Source organism: Gopherus evgoodei, chromosome 1, assembly GCF_007399415.2.
Source record: "Gopherus evgoodei ecotype Sinaloan lineage chromosome 1, rGopEvg1_v1.p, whole genome shotgun sequence".
Classification (NCBI taxonomy): Eukaryota; Metazoa; Chordata; order Testudines; family Testudinidae; genus Gopherus; species Gopherus evgoodei.
Window position 1 is genome coordinate 24,275,588 of NC_044322.1, and position 23,815 is coordinate 24,299,402.

The window sequence follows — 23,815 nt, forward strand, 5'->3', positions numbered from 1 at the left end:
CCTGTGGCAGTTACACTGTGTACTATCTGAAGAGAATGCAAAAGCAGCCTGCTTAGGCAGGCTGTCTTTTCCTAGAGAGTTCCCAGTATAGGCAGGGGACTGTGCAGCCTGGAAATATCCTGGTCAGAAGGGACCAATGCACCTCTCCATCCAAGAGATGCAATGGTGGGGGAGTGGGATGCCTACAGTGGGTGCCTTTGCTGGATCGGAGTGGAATACAGGTGCGGTTGCTCTGAACAGTGACAGCCATCTCAGAAGTGGCAATCATGGTGGTTTCATTATGAGTATTTAATGATAGTGACTTAAGGAACGACCACGTTTTCTATGACCTATGTTCAAAGGACTAGTACACGTATCAATGTGATAAACCATGCCAACAGCACGGCAGCAGAAGAAAACCTACACAACTGACACAGCCTTTCAGAAGGCAGATTTTTGAAGGCAGGCAGAAACATACCTATGCAACAAAGTGTTTTCCCAACAGACATTAAATAAAAGACAGAACAGAGCACAGTACAGTTTTGCCAGTTTTATTGAACCAATAAAATTCCTACTGATAACAATGAAAGAAATTTCAGCAAGTATAAATGCAATAGTTTAACAAACCCCATTGTTCCGTACCTATAAATAGAATTTTCAAAACCTCATAAAAAGTGCAGATTTATGAATTGCTGTTAACACGTTAACACACACGATTCCTTTATTTAAAAAGGTGTTTTGTCTCTTAATTCACTAAAAAGTTCCTTCTGCATCTATTCAGATGAATTCAAGTCAGATAACTAAAAGCTAAAGAAAAAAAAGTCACACGAAGATGGATCCAGCTAGGTCAGTTTATCCAAAAATCGGCAACACAGAAGGAAAAAAGTTTGCTAAAAGCTCTTGTTGAATCCTGCAATGAACTCCTAAGTACTCACTCATCTAACAGGCAGGCCATTTGCACAAGTGCATGAGCATTCAGGATCAAAGTGAGGCCCAGCTTGCGTGATTACCATCCCGCTGCCCCTGGTAAGATGCACACTTAGGCCATGGCTACACTGGGGCTTTACAGCACTGCAACTTTCGCGCTCAGGGGTGTGAAAAACACCCCCCATCCCCCCTGAGCACTGCAAGATACAGCGCTGTAAAGCCTCAGTGCAATCAGTGCAGCAGTACTGGGAGTGCGGCTCCCAGCGCTGCCAGCTACACCCGTAGAGGATGTGGAGTACGCGCAGCGCTGGGAGAGCTCTCTCTCAGCGCTGGCGCTGTGACCACACTCACACTTCAAGGCGCTGCTGCGGCAGCACTTTGAAGTTTCAAGTGCAGCCCTAGCCTGCTGGCTACCCATAGTATAAGTTGCAGCACAGGACAGCAAGAAGGCCCTGCAGGACTGCTGTTTCCCTCATACTCTACAGATGGATGGGCAGAGCTGGGTCCTTGACTCCATCCCTTCAGCTTGCCTGCCTAGCTGCACTGGTACACTGGGGAGAGTAGGTGGCATAAACCTGCAGAGTTTACTTCCTCCCTGGAGTATGAGGCCCCAGGAAGCGGATTTGTTTCTCTCCAACTCACAATCACCCTCCTGGGCAGCACAACTACTTATTGCTCCTTACTCCAGGCAGATGATTAAGTCACAATCTAGTCCCAATTAAATTAGACCCATAACCTTTGGAGACCTAATGTCAACTGGAAAGAAACATTATTTTCTCCTGTTGAGCAGGGCTTCTTGTACCTCAAATTAAAAGTAACATTATTATTTTCAGTTTACTAAAACATAAAAAGGAATCTCAATGGACTAACTATAGAAGATAATAGAAGATAATCTTGACTTGCAGGTCAGCACAAGGCCTAGGGCAACACTTAAATCCCCCCATAACCCTGTTTTGAGTGGTTGTGTGTGCGTAACACCGACAGACCCTGGTCGGCAGCTGGGATTGAACCTGGGACCTCTGGAGCTAAATGCAAGAGCCTCTACTGCATGAATTAAAACCCATATGACCCTTAGCTGAGGCTGTAGAGCAGATTCATTAATCACTAAGACCACTTAGTGCTACTAGTGGGGACAGAACACCACACCCAGGAGTGCATGGGTTACATGTGAAATATATAAATGAGAAGGCTGTCGATTAATCACTGTTAACTCAAGTGATTAACTCAATATTAATCGTGATTAATTGCACTTAAAACAATAGAATCTCAATTGAAATTTATTAATTTAGATGTTTTTCTGCATTTAATATATTGACTTCAATTACAACACAGAATACAAAGTATACAGTGTTCACTTTATATTTATTACAAATATTTGCACTGTAAAAATTCAGAAATATTTTTCAATTCCCCCATTACAAGTACTGTAGTGCAATCTCTATCACGAAAGCTGAACTTACAAATGTAGAATTATGCACAAAAACCTGCATTCAAAAATAAATGTAAAACTTGAGACTACAAGTCCACTCAGTCCTACTTCATGTTCAACCAATTGCTCAGACAAACAAGTTTGTTAGCATTATCTCCTGCAAATGTAAACAAACTTGTTTGTTTGAGCAATTGGCTGAACATGAAGCAGAACTGAGTAGACTTGTAGGCTCTAAAGTTTTATTTTTGAAAGCAATGTAAGTTTTTTGTGCATAATTCTGTATTTGTAAGTTCAACTTTCATGATATAGAGATTGCACTACAGTACTCGTAATAGGGGAATTGAAAAATACTATCTTTTTTTTTACTGTGCAATTATTTGTAATAAAAAAAATCTAAAGTACAGTTTGTATTCTGTGTTGTAACTGAAATCAATATATTTGAAAATGTAGAAAACATCCAAAAATATTTAAATTAATGGTATTCTATTAACAGCGCAATTAATTTTTTTAATTACATGATAAATTGCGATTCATTTTTTTAAGTCGCTTGACAGCCCTAATAAATGATGCTTCCATTGATCTTCTGCATAGGGACAAATTTCACCTTTATGAATAGTATTTTCACTGATATGGAGGGGTTACAATGTGCTATAAACCACAGCTCTTCATGCTAATTGGAAAGATTTATGACCAAATGGATAGTAGTCTCTGCCTGAACTTTCATTCATAGAAAGGAACTTTGACCCATCCACAATCTATAGAGAGTCCTCATGACATTGCCATTAGTTCACTCCTGTACTACCCACATTTACAGCGATATTTTATCTACAGCAGGGTCTGTTTCGCAAGAGCAGTTTAAAGTGGCTATGTTTATCAAATTTGCTAGTTGACAAATTAAAACCTATAAATACAAAGCCTCTCACATACTGAACATTGTAACTTGTGTGAATCCTAAACTGCATCAATTAACTGTTAAAAGCTTATTCTACTTAAAACCTTACATAATACAAGAGATTGATAAGTAGCAGTCCTGTATGATCACACTGCCTGCCTCACATTAGCCCACAGTCATGTGCTTCACAAAAATAGAAATGTTACAGTAATAAAGCACAGGCCCGCAAAGGCATATCACAGCTTCTGATTACGTCGGATAAAAAGTACCAAAGAACACAAAGAAGAAAAGGTGTTAATACTGTTGAATTAAAGAATAACTATAAAGATCAAACATGTTCACAGCATGCTACATATACTGCTCAACTTAAAATACGGTGAATACAATGTTCAACAAAACCAAAAAAGTAGCGGGCAGTGTGATTTTTGAATTGTGTTTCAGATACAAAGATATAGCATATACATTCATGATGTGGCTGTCCAGCAAACACTGGGGTATAGATTTCAAGTTAAAATCCTATCTTGTAAGCTACAGTTTATATCCAGTTCTGTCATAATCAACAAAGTATTTTGTGGCTGTGTGTATTTTCTCAGAGTCTCAAGACTGGAGCCCAAGTTTACAAGATCTCAACATTTATCCTACTTTTGGAGGTTTGTTGAGTGGCTGTACCCGTCCTGTCAGCATTAGTATATTGTTCCCTGTAATCACACAATACCTTTTCATTTATCATGTGTATTGGTGCGGGGCACTGTTTGAATCATGGTGACAATGAATTAAGCATGAAGAGGCACAACGTAAAACTGGATGTGGCAAAGTGTAGATGATAGTTTGTTTGGATGAATTTGGTGCCATTTTATCTACATCTTTAAAGCTGGACAGGTCTGATGCTCGATTAATTCTTAAAACTTTGCCTTAAAGAAGTTTATAACAAATGCCAGAAATGAGGAATTCAAATAGCAGTTTGTTTGTGCTTTCAAAAATTAAAGGCTGGCTCCCCCACTCCTTTCTACTGCAGAATGACAAAATGGGCAAGATACCACAATTACTCCATTGCAACCAAGCAACTCAAAGCCCTATCTTTTGTAAGGAAATCTCATTGGTGATTTTGGGGGAAAAATAAAGTGTTGCCAACATTTCCCCTGCATACAGGGGTACAATCTATGTATTTTTATCCATTTAACGATATTTTATTTTATTGATTCCCCTCCTAATTTTATTACTTCCTTCCTGTTAACCAGCCGATGCTTAAGCATGTGAGTAACTTTATTCATACAAGTAAATTGACTCAGGTAACAGTATTTGAATGGTTAGGCCCATTATTTTGTATATTCCTCAGTACCATAAGGACATAATAACAGTATCAGAATAAGGAGCAAAACTTCCCACTGATTTCAATTAAAGCAGAACCAGGCCCCCTTAAACGGGGTAAAAAATCTTTGCTGTCTCAAATAATCATGAGCAGATGTATTTATGCTTAGGAGTTGTCCCACAAGAAGTAAAAAAAAGATTTGTTCTAAAGGCCATTATGAAATCTACCCCATTTTTAAGGGGTTTTCACATAGTCTCAAGTGATTCCCTGCTGAAATTTGTTTTAGTCGCTTACTCAGTTGTATAAAGGTATTTGTAAGAGAACTGAGCAGTCTAGTTTTAAAGCCCTTACATGGGCAAAACTCCCAAAGTCAAGGGCAGTTTTGCCTGAGAAGAGCCTTCACGAGTGGGTCAAGTGTAAGTACTAGTGGACTTCTTTTACTGTAGACACAAGGTGGGTGAGGTAATCTCTTTTATTGGGCCAACTTCTGTTGGTGAAAGAGACAAGCTTTCAAGCTTGCACAGAGTTCTTCTTCAGGTGTTTTTATTGTAACCAGAGCCAGAATCTGATCCCAATTGCCCACAGTGAGTAGCACCCCTCCATGAGGGGTACAGTTGCTTCATATCAAAAGGATGGCAGAATGTGACCCTTTGAAATAAAGCTCTGTTAAGCTACTCTCCCTCCTTGACAGTTAGTGTGATTTCACTATTTAAAACAGGTACTCAATACTGAACTTTTAGGCTTTGACAGGTCGGAGATCAGAACTGGGAACTTATCTCAACATTTGGTGAGAGAGAGACCTTTTTGTAGGCAGGTTTAGCCATTGAAAAGAGGGGCTCAGAGCCCTTGGTGAAGAGCAGGAGGATTATTCAGCTGGACAGGAGATGGGAATGGGGTGCCTGTGGGGACCGACTGCATGGCCAAGTATAGCTGCTGTAAAGGTTAAAATAGCATAGAGTATGCAGATACTATTCAAGCATCCGCCCACTGCTCTGTCAATGCATCAGTCCTAATCTGGGACATCTCTGCTATTCTTGTCCTACATGTCTCCCATGCCTAAGGGGTGTGTGATTTTGTGATGTGTACAGCTTTGCCAAACTCTTTCACTTGGGAAAGATTTCTTGATTTAAAATCTTCCAGAAGTGAAGAAACAAGTGGCTTCACCACTTAGGATGGGGCCTTTCCCTTTAATTTAAAAGCTGATTCTGAAAAATTTGATACTTTTGGCCTGGTCTTGTGGTTGGCAGCATTTGTGTGCCACAAGCAGAGCACCTGTCTAGATCAGCCAGGGGTAAGTTTCATATACTGATGGTTAATCCATTTCCCTCTTATTTATGCACTATGGGCCTGCTCTAAAGCCAACTGAAGTCAACACAAAGTCAATGGGTTTTGGATCAAGCCCTATGGATATGAAGACCTGACACAGGCTGTATGCCCACTGAATCCAACGGGTGCTTGGTTCAAGTGGAGGCTGCAGAATTTACCCCCTAGAAGACAAGACTCTAAACTGATCAGTCTGAGCACATCTGTTAGATTCATGTACTTACAGTGAACAAATGCATATGCAAGAGAAAGGATGTCAAGATTTTACTCTATAAAATATAGCAGCCTACAAATTAACATCCTTTGAAAACGTTAATAAAACTATGTCAATAAGCCAATGCAAATCACACTATTACTTTAACATCCAGGGAAACTGATTTCCATCCCATTAACTTTTGGCAACTGAACACCTTTAAAAATCTAGTTCAGAGATGGAGATAGGCGCCTACCAGGATTTTCAAAAGTGCCTAGGTACCTAACATCCATTGAACGTAAAGGGGAGGCATTTTGGAAATCCTAGTAGGCACCTAATCTGCATGTTTAAGTGCCTAAACACCTTTAAAAATCTGGCCCTTTGTCCCTTTAAACTTAAGCTTTTTTTATTATTAAAAAACCTTGTTTTTCTGATTTGTTCTAATCTGCCTTAAATTTATGGTAACCCTAAATATATAATTTTTAGATTTGTAGATGATTTTGTAGTTCCCTCTTGCTAAAACATTCAACAAATTAGCTTGTTTTTGTTGTTTTTTTTAAAAGCTGATGGGGAAAAAAACTCTGGTCCAATTCTGCGTAAATCATTGCAATATTCATGGAGGCATCTTATGCACTAGAACTGCAGCACCATGGATTTTGATGGATAAGTGAACTACAGAAGCATTTCAAAAATTAGTTCTCATGAGACTCAACTACAGTTTGAATCACCTGCTGTTAGCAGAATTCATTTTAAACTAAGTAAAATACAATTTAAGCTATTATATGACTACAATCTCATGATGTTCATTTGCCAGTTTTATATTCCATAGAATACTGAGCTAATGCAAATGGCTCTTCTAACTTGTACTTCTCCCCACATACTTTCATTATAGACAAACAATTTCAGAGAGTATTGTTCTGCACCTGACCAGAATACAACTATTTTTAAAACGCTCTGAAGGTTAATAAGCACTCCAATTGCAGAAACAAAGTGATTCGCTATTTACAGCATTTCCTACAGTATCTGGTAAGTCATTACCCTAGTGAGCCAATAGCTCAGGTCTTCTCTTCAGCACATAGGAGGTGATGGATTTGTCTTTTTACCTTGGTGAAGAGTTGGATTTTGACAACTAAATGTTAATGCTGGTAAATATAAACCCCAGCAAGGGAAAGCAAAAAGTCAGTATCTGTGCAGGTACTCCCATGGATTATTAAGGTACATTTCTGACAAAGGAAGTTAAGCAATGAAGTTTGAGGATTCACATTCACACGTGCATTTTTTTTTTAAAACAGCTGCACATTTAAGTTTGGCACAAAGTGAGCCTAAGGTGTAGGTAAAATATACGGTATAATCGTATACTTTTAACACCTGTCCTGAACAAACATCTATATTTTAAAAATATCACATTTTGAGTATAAAATCTAGGCTATAAATGATTATACAGTAAATTCAATACTCTGAAAAAGTGGAAAAACAGCATTGTAACTTAAGTTTGCATTTTATATAGAAAAGTTACAGCAAACTGGTTGTCAAATGACATTTCCCAACATGAAATGCCATGCAGGCCATATTAGATTAAATATGGCACCTTCTGAAATCAAGTTTTGTTGCAGTTGTTTTTTTAAACTGATTCACTATGAAGAGATCAATTCATTTACAGTTTATGTATTTCAAAATCTAATCACATACTTTGTGAGAAGGCAATTCAGCTGGAAAAGTAAATTCTGTAGCGAAAGATTAAAATAAAGGCACTAAAGTTTCCACAACTAACACTCAAGCTACATTAAAATTCTTATATTTCTGAAGAGGAATTAAGTGGTTATGATAGTTACCTAAAACTAGTCTCACCTTCCTTTCAGAACTTAACTGTTCTTGAGAAATACCTGGCTTCTCATATCAAAGGAATTTCACTGTACAGTTCCCATCACTTAAAAGGCAAAGTTACTAACTGAAGAACATCCTTATCAGATATAATTGTTACAAGCATAAACTCACTAGGTGCAGCCACTATAGTTAAGTTGAAAAAGATTATAACAAGTTAAAGTCAAATCTAAGGTTATGCATACCAACCTCTCACCACTCTGTCTGAATAATCTTTGTAGTTGGCTATACAAGATTGCATAAATAAGATTTATTAATGTTTGAGATTCTGATGCACAGTTTGATGGATAGTTTCTTATCTTATCTTAAAAAGATTAGTAATTTCTTTCTCACAAGGCTTTTTATGCAAATAGACTGCTGTCCAAAAGTGCAGAAAAAGTGTCTTTAAATGTACAATCATTTAGTTTTCCAATCTGGAACAGACAGCTAAAGCGAAAACTCCCAACATGTCGTGTCACAGCAAGTTATTAAGAGAAGGAAGGAGGACGAAAACTAACTGTAGTAGCATACTGGTCCATGTTTGTTTGTTTTCCCTCAACGAAAGATGTAAAAATATGACTACTATGTTAAAAGAAAGCTATTCTGCAGCCTTCAATGGAAACGCTTTTTTACATCTATTACAATTCAGAGGAACTTTAAAAAACCCTAACTGGTTAGTTTCTAATACATGTAAAAGCAAAATAAAAAGTCACCCTTCTTACAGTAAAAACAAAAACCAGAACAAAAGATTTTTTAGCAGTGACAGCTGTGTTCTACTGGGAAAGTTTAAGCATCAATTTAGGCACTTCACTGATTCATTAACACAATCCAAAGTAAAGCTATAAACACTGAAATGTTGTGCTCTTAAAATCAGTCTAATCAAGCAACACAAAATAATGCAAAAAAGTGTGACTTTTTGGCAGCTTACTTCTTCCCTTCCCCAATATTACCAGTTGTCCAAGTACATTTTATTGTGTGGCTGCTTTGGCACTTAAATATCAGATTGCTCAAGCCATACAAGCTAAAACAAAAATGCTAAGCCTTGGACAATAAAGAAATTGTTTTAAAATTTCTTTATGGTTGTATAAAAAGGGCACTTCAGTAATGACATAATAGGGAAAAGCTTGCTTTCTTTTTAAATATTGCACTTTTCTTTTGTTCACACATTAATGCATAGAAACACAATTTTAACTTTGAATATTAAAGTGTTCAGACACCATGAATGAAAAAATTCTAGGAAATAAATGTTTATAAGCTACTAGGAAAAGAACAGGTATGATAGCCTTCCTTTGCTTTACTTAATTAAAAAAATGCACTGGAGAAAGGAGAGTGCAAAAAAAAATTTTTTGGGTAAATCTCTGTATTACATTTACAGGCGCCACCTAGGTGAACTTGCAAGCAACACTATGATGAGCATGTATGCTGTAAAGAAGATTGAGGGTGACTGTCAGTAAAACAAGATTATCCATGATTGAACCATAATATGTACAACTGAAATGGATAATTGTGAAACTTCTTTTGGAAAGAGGAAAGGAAAAAAAATAACTGAATTTTGCATTTCAGTAGCATGCTGTAGAATTTATCATGATTAATGTCACATTAAAACATGGACAATGTTGGCATTATATTTCACATAACCTTCAATTGCTGTAGTAAAACAGTGCCTGACAAGTAGTCTCCAGGAGATAAAGAATCCAGTAGCCAGTTCAGCTTAATACATCACATGCTTCTCTCTACTAGCGTTAGGACATTGTATTAAGATCTCTTAGAACATCCAAAAAACCTTTGCTGAATTCCACTAATGTGAAAAATGATTGCTTGAAAAGACAAACACTTTTTTCCTGTGTTTCAGAACAAAGCGCTAGAGTTGAGTATAACAAAACTAGTTTTAGGATTTTGACCAGTATCCTGAAATCCAACCAGAAAAAGTAGTGCTCCTCAGTGTTATTTTTGCTATCATTAGTAATGTTAAGCATCAAGAAAATAAAACACGTCATTGCACATTACAGCCGCCAAAAATACGGCTAAACTTTGACACTAGAGAACTGAGTATCTTGATGCTACATCACATACAGCTTCTGGTGTGTATCTATTTCAAAAAGGCCTTTACATATCAATTGAACTTCCTTCGCTCCCTCCGAATTGATACTTCAGGTCAAGTGACGAGTTATGGCACGAAGGGCATATAGAAGTTCTGCTTGCATACGGGCTTCCATTAAAAGTAGATTTACGTGGACCTATTTAAAATTAAAAAAAAAATTAGTCACTTAGTTCACCATTACATATCAACAGGCTGAAGAGTTTAATCACCCAACTGGCACATATTTAGATTTTTGTGCCAAATGAAAATAGCTGCATCACTTCTCTCTACATTCTAGTGCTATGTACTAGACTGAAGTGTTACCATTTCTTCTCCAGATGGCTATTTAATATGCCAATTTTATCTGACATTCTGGACTCTCAGGTGGTAAGCCTTATTTACTGCTTTAAGCAGTGTTCCACCTGCTTTAACAGAAGTCACAACAAAACAATGCTGTACAGTAATGGAAATCATAATGGAAGACTTTCCTTTCACCCTGACTATGAGCATTATACTCCGAGGACTAGATTTCTGTTATCAGTGTTATATAATCAATCCACTTGCCACACTCCATACGTACTACATGAAGTCAACTGTCAAATAAATGCAACCTCAGGGATAGCAAATTATTCCACTGAAGACTGAGGCTGGTTTCAGAATGACATTTACTTAACAACAAGGAACAGAAATGAACATATCGCTGCCTGCTGCATTGGCATCTGCCCTTGCCACATAACTGTCTCAGGAACTTCTAGCAGCACAATGTCTCCAGATACAATGCTGGGGCACTGGCTCAGATATCAATTTAGGAGTGAAGAATACCATCTACTGAATCCCCCATACCATTCTCTGCAACTTCTAGTCTGTATCCCTTTTATGTATCCCACCCAAGTACTGACCAGGTCTGTTCCAGCTTAGCTGGTGATATTATGAGACCATAACAGTTATAAATAAAGGAAGATCAACAATAGCTTTATCCTAACTTATCTATTACAGGTTTTTAAGAAAGCAAACTTGTGTTGAAGATCTAATCATCATGATTGGAGGCATCTACAGTAGTAGTTTAGAGAAAATTGTATAGATTAGAGAAAGGTCAAATAATGGGCAGCATTGTGGGTCATCTCAGGAGTGCGATTTTTATGTCATTCCTGTTTATTGTAGTGTGCACAAGTCACATGGCCACAGGCCCAATAAGATATTTTGCATAATATAGAGCATAATTTGTATGCCGCTCATACTAAAAAGGCATACAAGTATCAATGCTTGGTAGTAAACTTTAAAATAGTGTGTATGTACACACACACACACACACACACGATATATAAAACCGATGTATTTTACCAATGAAAAGCAGCATAGGTACAGGTTAATTTATGTTCTCTATAAGAATCAAGAAGTATCTGAACAGTTCACCAACTTCACCATTTCCAAATCTGCTCATTTTTCTACATACAGATCTATGGATCTAGCTTCATGTAGGAGTCACTAGAGATTGTCCATAGTGTGCTCATTAAGAAAATATTTTTGCAACAGTGAAATTTAACATTCATTGAACTAACTTGCATGGCTATGCTGTACAGTATTTAAGTTAATTCTTTAAGCTTTTTCTTATTGTTAAGATGGTTAACTCTAGTATATACACACAAGCACACCCTTTTGCAGGCCACCTTACTATCTGCATTGTTTACAGAGCACAGGGCCTCCTGTGTAATGTTTAGCTATGAAACACTTACCTTCTCTGAGTGCTTGAACTGACGCCAGTAACTATCGTACATGCGCTTGGTAGTTCTCTCTGGGTAGCAGGTCACTGTCTTAATGTAAACCTTCAGGCTGCGTTCAAGTAACTGATTAACTTCTCCATAATCATAATCATCATACCTAAGCAAAACAAGTCAGACTGAATATTTTTTTCTAGACCCACATGGCTTTTTAAATTCTGAAACGACATGTATTTATGAACTTGAATATTAGGAGTGGTTACTTATCTTGTATAGTAAGTGGAGTGGTTAGAGATGTGTTACTCTGTGGGTGCGCCATGTCAAGACACGTGCATGCCTATGCACTTTTGATATGAGATTTTGCAAGCTATGTCCGTGAGTCCATGCCTGCACCCAGACACCCTCATGCTCGGATATGAAGGAATATGAGGAGGGGACAACAGACCCGCCGCCAGGCCACTTCCTTCTCAACCATGGAAGTCCAGTGAAAGACTTTGAGGCAGAGGGGAAAAGGATGGGACGTAGAACACCCACAGGGAAACATCTTGAAGAACTCCAGTTAGGCTCCAGTAACTTCTCCTGTTTCAAGTAGTGTCCCTATGGGTATTGCATATAAGAAGATTCATAGATGTTGCTGACTGGAAGTCTATTGTAAGGACAGCCCTTTTTCTTTGTTATCCTGACTTCTTTCTTGGAGGCTTGGCCATTCTGGGTAAGATTGTCAAGCCATCTGCAATTTACTGTACTTTCTCTTTGCCACGAGTGTATAGATGCCCAGAGATCATAGTGTCACCCAAGAGTCTTTAAGAGAACAAAGAGACCCATCCATGGCTTCACTAAACATCTTGGGTCTTTCAAAAGAAGGTCCTCAACTGATTTCTCTACCTGCTGAGGCAGACCAGAGGATTACAGCCAAGAAACTTGGTGCATAGCTACTTCTGTAGCCATGGAATGTTGCAGCTATATCAGTGGCATTGAGTCAGGCTTGGAAAGATGCCTTGCTGATTGTCTGGCCTTCTGTTATGAGGGCCTGAAATTGTTCCCTGTGATCATGTGGAAGGAGTTCAAGAGAAGATGAAAGCAAAATGCAATTTTACAAACTATTGCAAGTTATCAAGGCTTGGTAATTAGCTACTCTGAACAGCAGTGAAGCAGAGTAGCTCTTGCATCCCAGAAGGTCCAGTCTTCTGAGCTCTTTGTTGGATGGTACTGAGCGGAACCAATGTTATCTGTTCCATTCAACAACTGCCTCTATGAACCAGGGAGTTGGGTTCAGGATGTAAGGGACAAAAAATATTCTGAGTCTTTGGCTGGGAGGCAGTATTTTCTGTCAGCCCATTTACCCATAGTGGTATAGCAATTGGAGTTTCCCACACAGAGATCAGCAGACCATCATTGATGGGTAAGGTGATTTTGCCTGCAGATGTATGAAGAATGTCCAACAGAGAATGTTGGTATTCTTGTGTCTCCTATAATGGAATTTGCAGGGTTCCTGCCGCAGAAAGGTCCTGAATGGCCTTGAAATCATCAGCATAAGATGGTGGGGGAGGTAAAATAAGAGAAAGGAGTTACAATCCCTCCCCCCACAAAAAAGTACAAACAGTGCTAAAAAAACAAAAATAAAGAATATACTGAGAAAAGAGAGGATTGTGTGAGAGGTAGCAAGCTACACAGCTAGCAAACAGACAACGATGTTCCACCTCAAGCCATTGGTGGTTGAGAAGGAACTAGAGTGGCAGTGATTCTGCTTCCTACCTATATATACAACCCCATACCAGAGCATGAAAGTATCTGGGGTGCAGGCATGGACTCTCAGACACTGCTGACAATCACTGATCAACAGCAAATGTGTGTCTGCAGCTCCTGACGTGGAGAACCCATAAGGACACTACTTAAAGAACAACAAAAGTTACTCAGTTCTTAAGAGCCTTTTAAATGGTGTGGTATTTCCTTTTTTCTGAACTGACAAAGTTGTCCATGAGTTCAGAGAAGACAAATTTCTGTAAAATTAGGATTGATATTCTGATTCTGTAATACCAACTAATTTTTTTAAAATTAAGAGATTAAATTATACTACCACCAGTATTTGTACCAATTTCACGGCAGAAATATTTAAAAGCCATAGACCCCAATTTTAAAACACTGCTTTAGTGTGATCAAAACCTAATGTGTTCCTGTCCCAAAGTAAATATATTTTGCTTACATGCTTCCAAATACACTTATTAGAGAGGTCAATTTGTTACATACCTGATTCCAAACATACAGTGAACATAGTTAAATAAAGCTCTTCTCAACATGGTTGTGTCAACATCTTCGTGTGTAGCCATAGTGTTGTATGTGAGATTGTAGACCATCCGAAACTTCTCATCCAGGAGATGCCCAATATCAGAATAAAGCCTGTTCACAAGGGAGAAGCCATGATTTTCCCAGGTATAGTCCTGTAAGAGCACAAAGAAATAGACCAGCGATGCATAAATATGCAAATAGTGCCTTCCCCACCTGATCCTCCCTCTGGTTTCTCCCCCAGTTAAAAATCTTGTTCTCTGTTTTATCTCTCTTTCTGCTTTATTAACGTACTAATTCCCCTGCACGCACACACACACAAAAGGAGGATTTTAATCAGTAAGTTTTCCCTGGTCAGTTCTGCTTTAGTCCTTAGGTCCTGCAGATTTGGTTCAGACTGGAAAATATTCAGAGATATTATTCAGAGACTGCTGCTTAGGAAAGCTAGGAGCCAGAGCAGAAGCATGGGGATGTGTTGTTCCTTAGAGACATGACTTCGCTCTTGCAGCAATGACTAAGGAAAAGTGTTAGCAGTTTGAAAAATGCTGCCACCTGTGCCTGAGCAGCAACACTTTCACAGGATATTACTTCAAAATACTCTTTGGGGGCAGGTATTATCTTATCCTATATTTCATGAAGTGCCTAGCACAACAAGGCCCTGCTCCATCACTGGGCCTCTGGATGCTTCTGTAATGCAATTGTTACAATAGAAGATCTGATTTGGGTAAAAAGGTCTCACATTCTACCATCATTCAGCTATTCAACAATTAAACAAGCTGGCTATTTTGGAGAAGGTGAAACTTTTGAAGTTGGAAGTCAGTAACTTAAAATCCTTGCCTGTAGGAAGAGACATTTCAGTGCAACCTTTCATAAAGCTCTTCTGAAGCAGTGCTGTACATGCCTAATATTGTCTCAAGTCAATGTCAATTGTCAGCCTTCTCCCAAGGGAGCCTTCTAAAGTTCATAGAGAAGTCAGCAGTATCTTTGATCTCAGACACAAACTGCTTTATCCTTGTCCACAATACACACCTGAGGTGGTGTTTGCGTCACCTCCCAAAACATGATTTACTTTACATGAAAAATTGCAGCATGAATTCATCCTGATCAGCAAAGACTGTTGTAAATCTAAGGACTTGTCAACACATTGAGTTATTCAGGAATAGCTACTGTGCTTTAAATTCACACCCTACTTTAATCCTAATTAACTTTCAAGTGTAGACTAGCCCTAAGTATGTCTGCTGACAGGAATTATGACTCCTTTGCTTTACCAAGAAATTTTTTTGCACCTATTTTGATTTGTCTACAAGTGCTCTGACATGTTTCAAGATTTTCCCATAACTTGCAGTTTATTAATATTAGATTCCCATAAGATCAAACTGACATTAGTTAGTGATCTGTTCTAAACACCTAGAGCTGTCCCTATTTTTTTAAATTTGTATTGCAATAGTGCATAGGAATCCTAGTCATGGATTAGGACCTCACAGTACAAGGCACTGCATGGACATAACAAAAAGATGTCCGTTACATACACTTGTTCTGCTAACACAACAGAAGACCTAGTACTCCCTGGCCTGAGGTTTACAATTAATAGAGGAGCAAAGAGTCCTGTGGAACCTTATAGACTAACAGATGTGCCACAGGACTCTTTGCTGCTTTTCCAGATCCAGACTAACACAGCTACCCCTCTGATAATTAACAGAGGGTGGACTAGTCATCAAATGAAGTAATGGAAGCCTCTTCATTTGAGATATTTAACAGCTGACTGAACAAAATGCTACGAATATGAAAATATACCACAAGGACTATGTCTACTCTTAAAACATGACAGTGGCACAGCTGTAGCACCGCACTTCAGTAGAAACACACACTACAGTGACTGGATGGGTTCTCCCATTGCTATAGGTAATCCACCCCCATAAGGTGGTAGCTAGGTTGAAATAATTCTTCCACTGATCTAGCGCTGTCTATACCAGGGGTTAGGTTGGCTTAATTGTGTGTTTAAGTGGTGTGGCTGTTTCACACCCCTCAGGGATTTAGCAGTGGTGATCTAACTTTTCATTGTAGACCAGCTCTTGATCCTCTGCTTGGACATGGACATTTAATAAGGATGTCCTGCTACTACGACATCTTATTTTTCCAGTAAAGAAAGACTTAGAGCATGTCTGCATGAACACATGCTGCACAGCAAACTGAGGCATAAATCTACAGTACATCAAAGGACATTAGGGAACTTTTAGCATGCAGCAGCACAGTCCACACAGGCAGTTAGTGCAAGGCATGCTGGTGTGCTATCGATTTGTGCCTCAGCTTTCTCCACAGCATGTGTTCATGTAGACATGCCCTTAAAATGGTGAGGTTAATTTATTTTAAAAAATAAGTGCATTTAAGTACCTGAGCTCGGAATGTTGGCAGATGCTCTTCTCCCCGCCTGGCAAAGTCTTTGTACCCAAAACCAGGATCTTCGATATAGCGGGAGACATCCGACGTGGAAACCATTTCATCATCAAATGCTGAGAAGGACAGCAAAATGCTGTGTTTAAGACAGATAAGTATGGAGGCTGTTGTAGCCTTCTGATCCTCTCCCTCAAAGACTACAAAGCATGCTGAACACATTGTTTAAAGTTTGCAACTAATTCTGTGTACAAAGAAGAGGATAAGATATTGTGCAGGAAGAGTATTGGGAGAATTTCAATCAATTTCCATTCAGTTTATGATATTACGCTTGTGTACATTTGTCAATGTCTAATTCATAGTAATTTGCTTGATTTACTTTGAACCAGAGTTTCAATTTTTTATTCTTAATTTTGCAAGTAAATATTTAAAATTTATTTTTACACTTCTTTTTTCAGAGATTTTCTAAAACCCTTCATTGAACCAATGAGCAAGATGTTTTTAAACAGACTGCAGGGTAGGATGAGGGAGTGAGGTTAGTAACAAGAAATCCAGAGAAGGGGAAGATTGCAATAGTGAAGGTCTGAGATGACCTGGAAGTGGATCAGTAATTTACTTGTTAGAATAGGGAGGAAAAGTTCAATTCTGGAGACGAAGAAAGAAAGGTTAGGACTTAGTCATAGCTTGGTTGAGGCGGTAGATATCAAAGATGACCCTAACGCTGCCTAGAGTGTTAGGAAGAATTAAGATGTGACTCAATTAACAGTGAATGGAGATAGCACAGGGCTCTGGAGAAAAGTTAAGTTCAGTTTTGGCTCTACTGAATTTGAGATTATAGAATGCTGTATAAGACTGAAAGAAGTGGTATGTCTTTTACAGTATTGTTTATAACAAAAAACCTTAAGTTACAACACAACCATAGTTCATGTTTTTCTTACTATACACAAACTAGCAAAGTGTTAAGAAAGCAAATGCCATAACATAAAACATTTATGAGCTGTGGTAAGCATTCATATAGACTTAATGGAGAGTGAGGATCAATTAACTAAAACGCTAACTAAATATAGTAAAGAAAAAAGAAACACTAAATATGTACATGGACAAGTGTTCTCGCAGGCAAGCTATGAACAGAGGAACAAGGATTCCGATTCTGACCACGCAGCAGTAAGAGGGAACTGAGGGGGTGTCATCCTGCACAGCCTCTCAATTTTTCCTGCACCACGAGGCTATGCACAATTGCACGTGAGGGCCAATGGACATTGCTGCAAAACTTTCCAGCTCCAGCACATGGCGCACATGCATACCCGTGTTTGGAATACATATAGGGACCATCATTTGAAGAAGAACTAAAATGATACAAGATTTGGCTTGTACATACCAATTCAAAACAATATGAAAGCAGTGAACTCTACAGTTCATCAAGCTTCAGGTTGAGCTTTTGCCAAGAGTTACAGTAACTATGCATCTCTAAAGAGCTCCAACAATGTGTTACTAAATGAGGATAGGTTCTCTAGCAGGAATCAATTTATCTCCTCCGAACAAACAGGTGGCTTGATTGTGCAACTACCTTTACAGGAGTTGATTACCACATAGCTGACTGCATTTGACCCTGATATTAAATCTTGGCTTACTTCCACATGCACTGACAGAAAAATTGCCAGATGTCCACTGTTCACACTTAAAAAAAAAAAAATCAGTTAATCTAAGAATCACAGGGATGCTTTATCTTCTCTCTGGCTCATTAACCAATCAAGACATAACTGTATGGGAAGAAACTTGCATGGCACCTGCCCTAGGTAATCACCCCTGAAGATTATTTCAAGTTAGATTTCATTCTCATTGGTTTACAGTTTGTATTTTCCTATTTGCTGCTCCTGCAACTATAAGACTTAAACTCTAGCATTAGAGTGTTTTGGGAAAACTATGGAAGTCTCACAGATCAGTACCTATGAAATAGCTTCCCACCCCTGCCCCAAAAAAGGTAAGCTAAGAAGCATAGCATTTCTAGCCATCTTCTCTTACTGCAGTTCCCAAGAAATACTAATACAGTACACCCTTGTCATAATGAACCCCTAGGGATCCAAACCATCTGTTCGTTATAGCCAGCGGTTTGTTATAGTGAAAGAGCCCTGCTGGGGCTGCGATGGAGGGCAGAGAGCTCCTCTGGCTCTGAGACTGGAGGAGGGATCCAGAGACCAGGTTCGCTTTAGCCCAAGGTTCGTAAGTGTGAAGGGTGTTATAGCGAGCATCAACCGTACCACATTGTGACAGTCTGTGCCATTATGTTCACCCCTTTTACAAGACTATGATAAATTTTGTGCAAAGTATGCTTTGTGAGGTATCATTTGAAAATTCATAATTTGCTGATCATTATTGTCCTAGTAAAATATATGGCAACATTGTAATAATGTTACAAAATTCTACTGTATGACATAATTGAGGCATGTTCCAAGTTTAGAAAAGCGGGCACAAACCAGTTCCTTAGAGACAAAGGCAAACTGATGCCTCTGCCAGGTGTCAACAAAATCAAATGAACTACCACCTGGTTAAAGCAGCCATTCTCTGGCAGGAAAAAAGGGTGTGAGCAAGAAATGTACATGTTGGCAAAGGAACAGCTGGAGGTTCCTACCCACAGACATTCTGTCTCTTGAACCTCAGCTGGAGATCATTCTCAAATAGGAGGAAAAAATATGAAAGTGTGGAACAGACTCCAAGTGATTCCTCCCTTTCTCTCTGCCAACGGCATACAGAACACCTGCAGGACAAGGAAAGAAGCACTGAACTGACGGGAGGGGTCCTAGCTGAAAGGCATCCAGCCAGTAAGACTGTAAAATCATGTGGTAAGAGAAACCTTTGCTTTGAATTCATTTAGCTTGTTAAGTTACATATTAGTTCCGTTTTACCTTTTGTTTTATTGTAACCATTTAACATCTATTTTTCTGTACTTAATAAAACTTATTTTATTGTTTTATCTAGACCGTTGTGTTTGGACTGAAGTGTTTGTGAAACTCCATTTGAGGTAACAGGATTTGTGGATATCATTTTCTATTAATAAAATGACAGACATTACATGAGCTTGTATTGTCCAAGAGAGGGCTAGGCAATACGAGATGCACATTTCTGACGACAAGTCTAGAATTGTGAATTTCCTGGTGTTGCTCTACAATATAATTCATGAATGGCTGGCTATAGCATTCACAATACAGCTGGGAGTAATCTACATGCTGGAGGTTGTGTTGTGAGTGATTGCTCACAGCAAAGCAGCGTAAAAGGCACCCCAGGTTGGAGAATTGAGGAGACAGCTGTTCAACCTTCCAGATTGTACCTTAGATAATGTCACACACCTGTTATACTCCTGGGGGAATTCTGCGCCAATGTGCACACGCATTTTTAATTTTTTCGCAGAAAATAGCTTCTGCTGAAAAAAACTGATGCAATTCCATCTTTTGCCCACCAGAGGTCACTGTGGTGCTAGAACACAGCAGTCGCTCCTGGCAAGCCCCAGTCACCTAGGGAAGAGAAATATCCTGCCTTTTTCACAGTGCCTGTCGGGCCAGGTCAGGAGACATGGGGAGACATACAGCGTGGGGCTGCTGGGGTGGGGGACAGACTGGGGAGGGGCTGCATGGGAATGGAGGTGCAGTGCCACAGTGGGGAGGGAGGTGCAGGGCCACATGGGCAGAAGGGGAGAGGTACAGGGCTACAGTGGGAAGGGGGATGGCTGAGTGGGGGCACAGAGACACACGGGCACACAGGGGGTACACAGATATATGGGGAAGGGGTGTCTGAATGGGGGTGGAGGGATACATGTGGACAAGGGGTGCAAGGAGACATGAGGGCACAGAGGCAGATGTGCCTGACTGAATGGGAGAGACTAGGGGTCAGCCAGGGTCTGGATGGGGACACTGCTGAACAGTCCTTCCCTTCCCCCCTTTCCTCCCCTCCACCCAAAAACAAAACAAAACACACCTGTTCCATATTTTTTCCCACCCATACACAACAACCCTTCAAGTTCATACCCAGGCTCATTCCCAGAAATTACTTCCCTCTCCTTCTGCTCCTCCGTTACCTCTGACTCCCCCAAGTCTCTGCACTGCTTCTGAGGGGTCCAGGAAATATGAGTCTGTTCTCTAGTTTAAATGAATTATTACTTAGAGTTCTGTATTAATATGCCTAGTAAGGAATCTATTTGTCAAAAAACATTTCCTGAATTTTTTTGTTGTTTGTATTGTTACAGACATACTTGCTGACAGGTATTTTGAAATAAATTACAAAAATAATTGAAACTGATGTGATTATATTGTCTTATTTTGACAAATAAAATATGCAGAATTTTAAAATATTGCGTGCAGAATTTATTTTTTGGAGCAGAATTTTTAGGTGCAGAATTCCCCCAGGAGTAATGTTAAACAAACTTCAGCTATACCTTGTCAATGGATGAAACTATTATTCTCAGGAGTTTAAAAGAGAAACATAGCAAGGCAGACTCCAACTCTAAATTTTGAAGGATAACTAAGAAATAAAATTAAAAATGTTTTATACAAACCTCAACATCTCAAAAATAGATAATTTCAATCCATCTCCCTTCCCCCCTCTCCCAGAGATTGTCCCTTCAGGAGAGAGTTGAAGCTCAATGATGGAGTAATGTAGGGAAGTCTGTGCTGTCACAGTCTGTGTTACACTTATTTCTTGAACAGAAAATTTCAGCTTTCAAGACTATTAGCAAGGGACTTTCCAGAAACACTATCTGAAAAATGTAGAAGTCTGCTATTCAAAAAAGCTATTACGGAATGAACTGGGATTTAAAGATACAAAGCACTATGAAAAAGCAGTTTCTCCTCAAGCTATGTGCAAGTTTCTTACTGACAAAAGACGACTGAATTTCTAGTAACAATGAAGGTTAATATATTTGAGAATCAAGAAATCTGAATCAGACACGAGCCAGCCTTACTAACCTGTGAAAATCCAGATTACAGTAACTGCTAAAGTCCACTAACTGCATTGGACTGGAGAATTCTAGTTATAATGGAGCAGAGAAAGAAGGGGAGGCAGAGAGGGTGAAGTACCTCCAGTAACTACTAGAAGACTCTCTTTCTTTTCCTTTTCAAAGCGAGTTGCCATTTCCTCCTGCGAGGCCTCCTCTTCCTCCTTTTCTTCTTGCAGCCTCTTCATTCTTTCCATTAAGGCCTCGAGCTCACTCAAAGAATCTGCAATCTGGAAGGGAAAAAAACAAACAAAAAACAAGATATTTTGGAAAATTAGAAAATAAATGGCATCATAGTTGTCTAGAAGTAAAAGCTCAAATTTAATATTCTCAAAAGGTATCTGCATCCTTGAAAATCCAGCATATAGTACATATACTTTGAATGCATTATATGACATGCATCTTTGAAAGTCTTTCACAAAGGGTCTGTCTATGCTGCAATTGTAAGCCCAGCGTTAGTGGGACTCGAGTCAGCTGACCCGTGTTAGAGAACCCTGGGCTTGAGCATCTACATTGATTTTAATTGTATGTTAAGACTTTTTTAACCCCGGCTCAAAACTGTGGTTCTGATGTCCACACTGCAGCACACTGATCCAAATCAAACCAACTATCTCCCAGAATCCCTAGCACCCTCCCAAAACATGGCTGCTCTAGCCCTTTGACTGTGACGCACTGTCAGAAAAGTTTATTGCCCATGCTGCACATTAAAAGGAAGCTTGAACAGCCTGCCAACATAGCCTGACGGAGACATTTTGACATGTGGGCTCCCAGCTACCAGGAGCAGCAACATGATGGATGTGCCTTTTGAAGAACTTCTTGTGTTTTCACTCCTGTGTCAAGAAAGAGACAGAGCTTCTTTGAGGCACTGGTGGACATTTTAGCAGCTTTTTCTGATCTACCAAAAATACCTGACAGATTTCATGATGGTGCAAGGAGGTGGCAGCAGAGAAGTATCCAGACCTGGCAGACTCACACTGGCAGATGCTGCTCAGTACAATCAGCATAGTCACTGATGCTTCCTACATAAACTGGTGCATGCCCACAAACAGAGATTGGTGGGATCATATACTCATGCAGACCTGGGATGACAAACAGTGGGTCCAGAAGTTTTGAATGAAGAAAGCAACATTTTGGGCTTTGTGAGCAGCTTGCTCTGAGTCACCAGCGTAAAGACACATATGAGACCATTCTTGCCTATCCAGAAGCAGGTTGCCATAACTGTCTGGAAGCTGGCTACCCAAGACTGCTATAGGTTTGTTGTCAATCAATTTGGCGTCGGAAAGTCAACTGTGGGTTTTCTGAGGCAGTTGGGCACGTGGTTTACCACAAAGTGGCAGGCATTAAAGATATTCCTGAGGTAATTGTTGGCTTTGAGAGAATGAGGTTTCCTAACTGTGCTGGGGCCACTGATGGACTCACGTGCCAATAGTTTGCCCTCCTCAAGGAGCACATGAGCACCTACATTGCAAAGGGTACTACTCCACTGTTATGCAGGCCCTCATAGACCACAGAAGCCGATTTATGAAAGTCATCAGGGGCTGCATTGGAAGACTTAATGAAGAAAGTTTTTTGCTGCTCGAGAGTCTACATTCATGGACAGGATGGCACACTATTCCCCAAATGACATTGTATTAAACAGTTACTGTCCACACTGTTATTCTGGGGCACCCAGCATCTCACCCCTCCCCTCTGCCAAACACACCCACACCTTTTGCCTTGGTTTATGAAACCATCCCGATTTCAGAGCCCCTGGCAAAAGGAGATTTAATTACACTCAGCAGGTGCAGAATGGCTGTATAATATGGGTAGAAGTTGCTTTTGGCAGGTTAAAATCCCATTGGAGATCTCTACAGACCTGCCTGGATGCCAATGTCATCAGTGCTGTCTGCATTTCTATGGCTTGCTATGCTGTTTACAATCTTTGTGAAGCCAGAAGTGAGCCATTCCCCCCTTAACAGGCCTATGATAGTGATGGGTTGCTGAATCAGTACACTCAGCAGAAAAGTGCACCTACCACAGCTGGAGCTGGCTGCACCCAGGTAACAGAAGACGGGGATGCTTTGTGCTCCCATATTATGAACTCGCATGGCCCAGTGGAAGAGGGGGAATAGTACCTGTAAAAATGTGCTTGTGGGCGGAAGGGGTCTGGGCTCAATTGCCATGCAATTAAACTTATGAATGACATGAAATAATAATGAATTGTGAGGGGTCGAGTGAATCACAATATAGGCTCATATAAGAAAGGTACTGCACTGTGAATCACTGTACCTAACTGCATGAGAAACAGTGTTTCCTTAGTAAAGTGTAATTGCTTCTGATAGTGTTTTTAGCTTTATTATTATCTCAAATCATGACTGACGTTCTTGATGATATTAAAGGCTTTATTTATAAGTGTGTTAAAACAGTACAACAGTCATCCATGCTAGGCAGGGCAGCCGTCAGTAGAA

General features: G+C 39.6%; 1 protein-coding gene across 6 annotated transcripts in view; it reads right to left on the reverse strand.

Moving 5' to 3' along the window:
• Positions 1-6,614: 6,614 nt before the first annotated feature.
• SESN3 (sestrin 3) overlaps positions 6,615-23,815 on the reverse strand; it is a 70,098-nt gene continuing 52,897 nt past the window's right edge. For all 6 annotated transcript variants that reach the window (XM_030559904.1, XM_030559913.1, XM_030559895.1 and 3 more), the window contains 5 exons: positions 21,451-21,598; positions 16,385-16,503; positions 13,958-14,148; positions 11,726-11,870; positions 6,615-10,149 (listed from right to left, as the gene is read on the reverse strand). In XM_030559904.1, the coding sequence (XP_030415764.1) occupies positions 10,063-10,149; positions 11,726-11,870; positions 13,958-14,148; positions 16,385-16,503; positions 21,451-21,598 (690 nt within the window). In that variant the 3' untranslated portion in view covers positions 6,615-10,062. The remainder of the gene's footprint in view (positions 10,150-11,725; positions 11,871-13,957; positions 14,149-16,384; positions 16,504-21,450; positions 21,599-23,815) is intronic.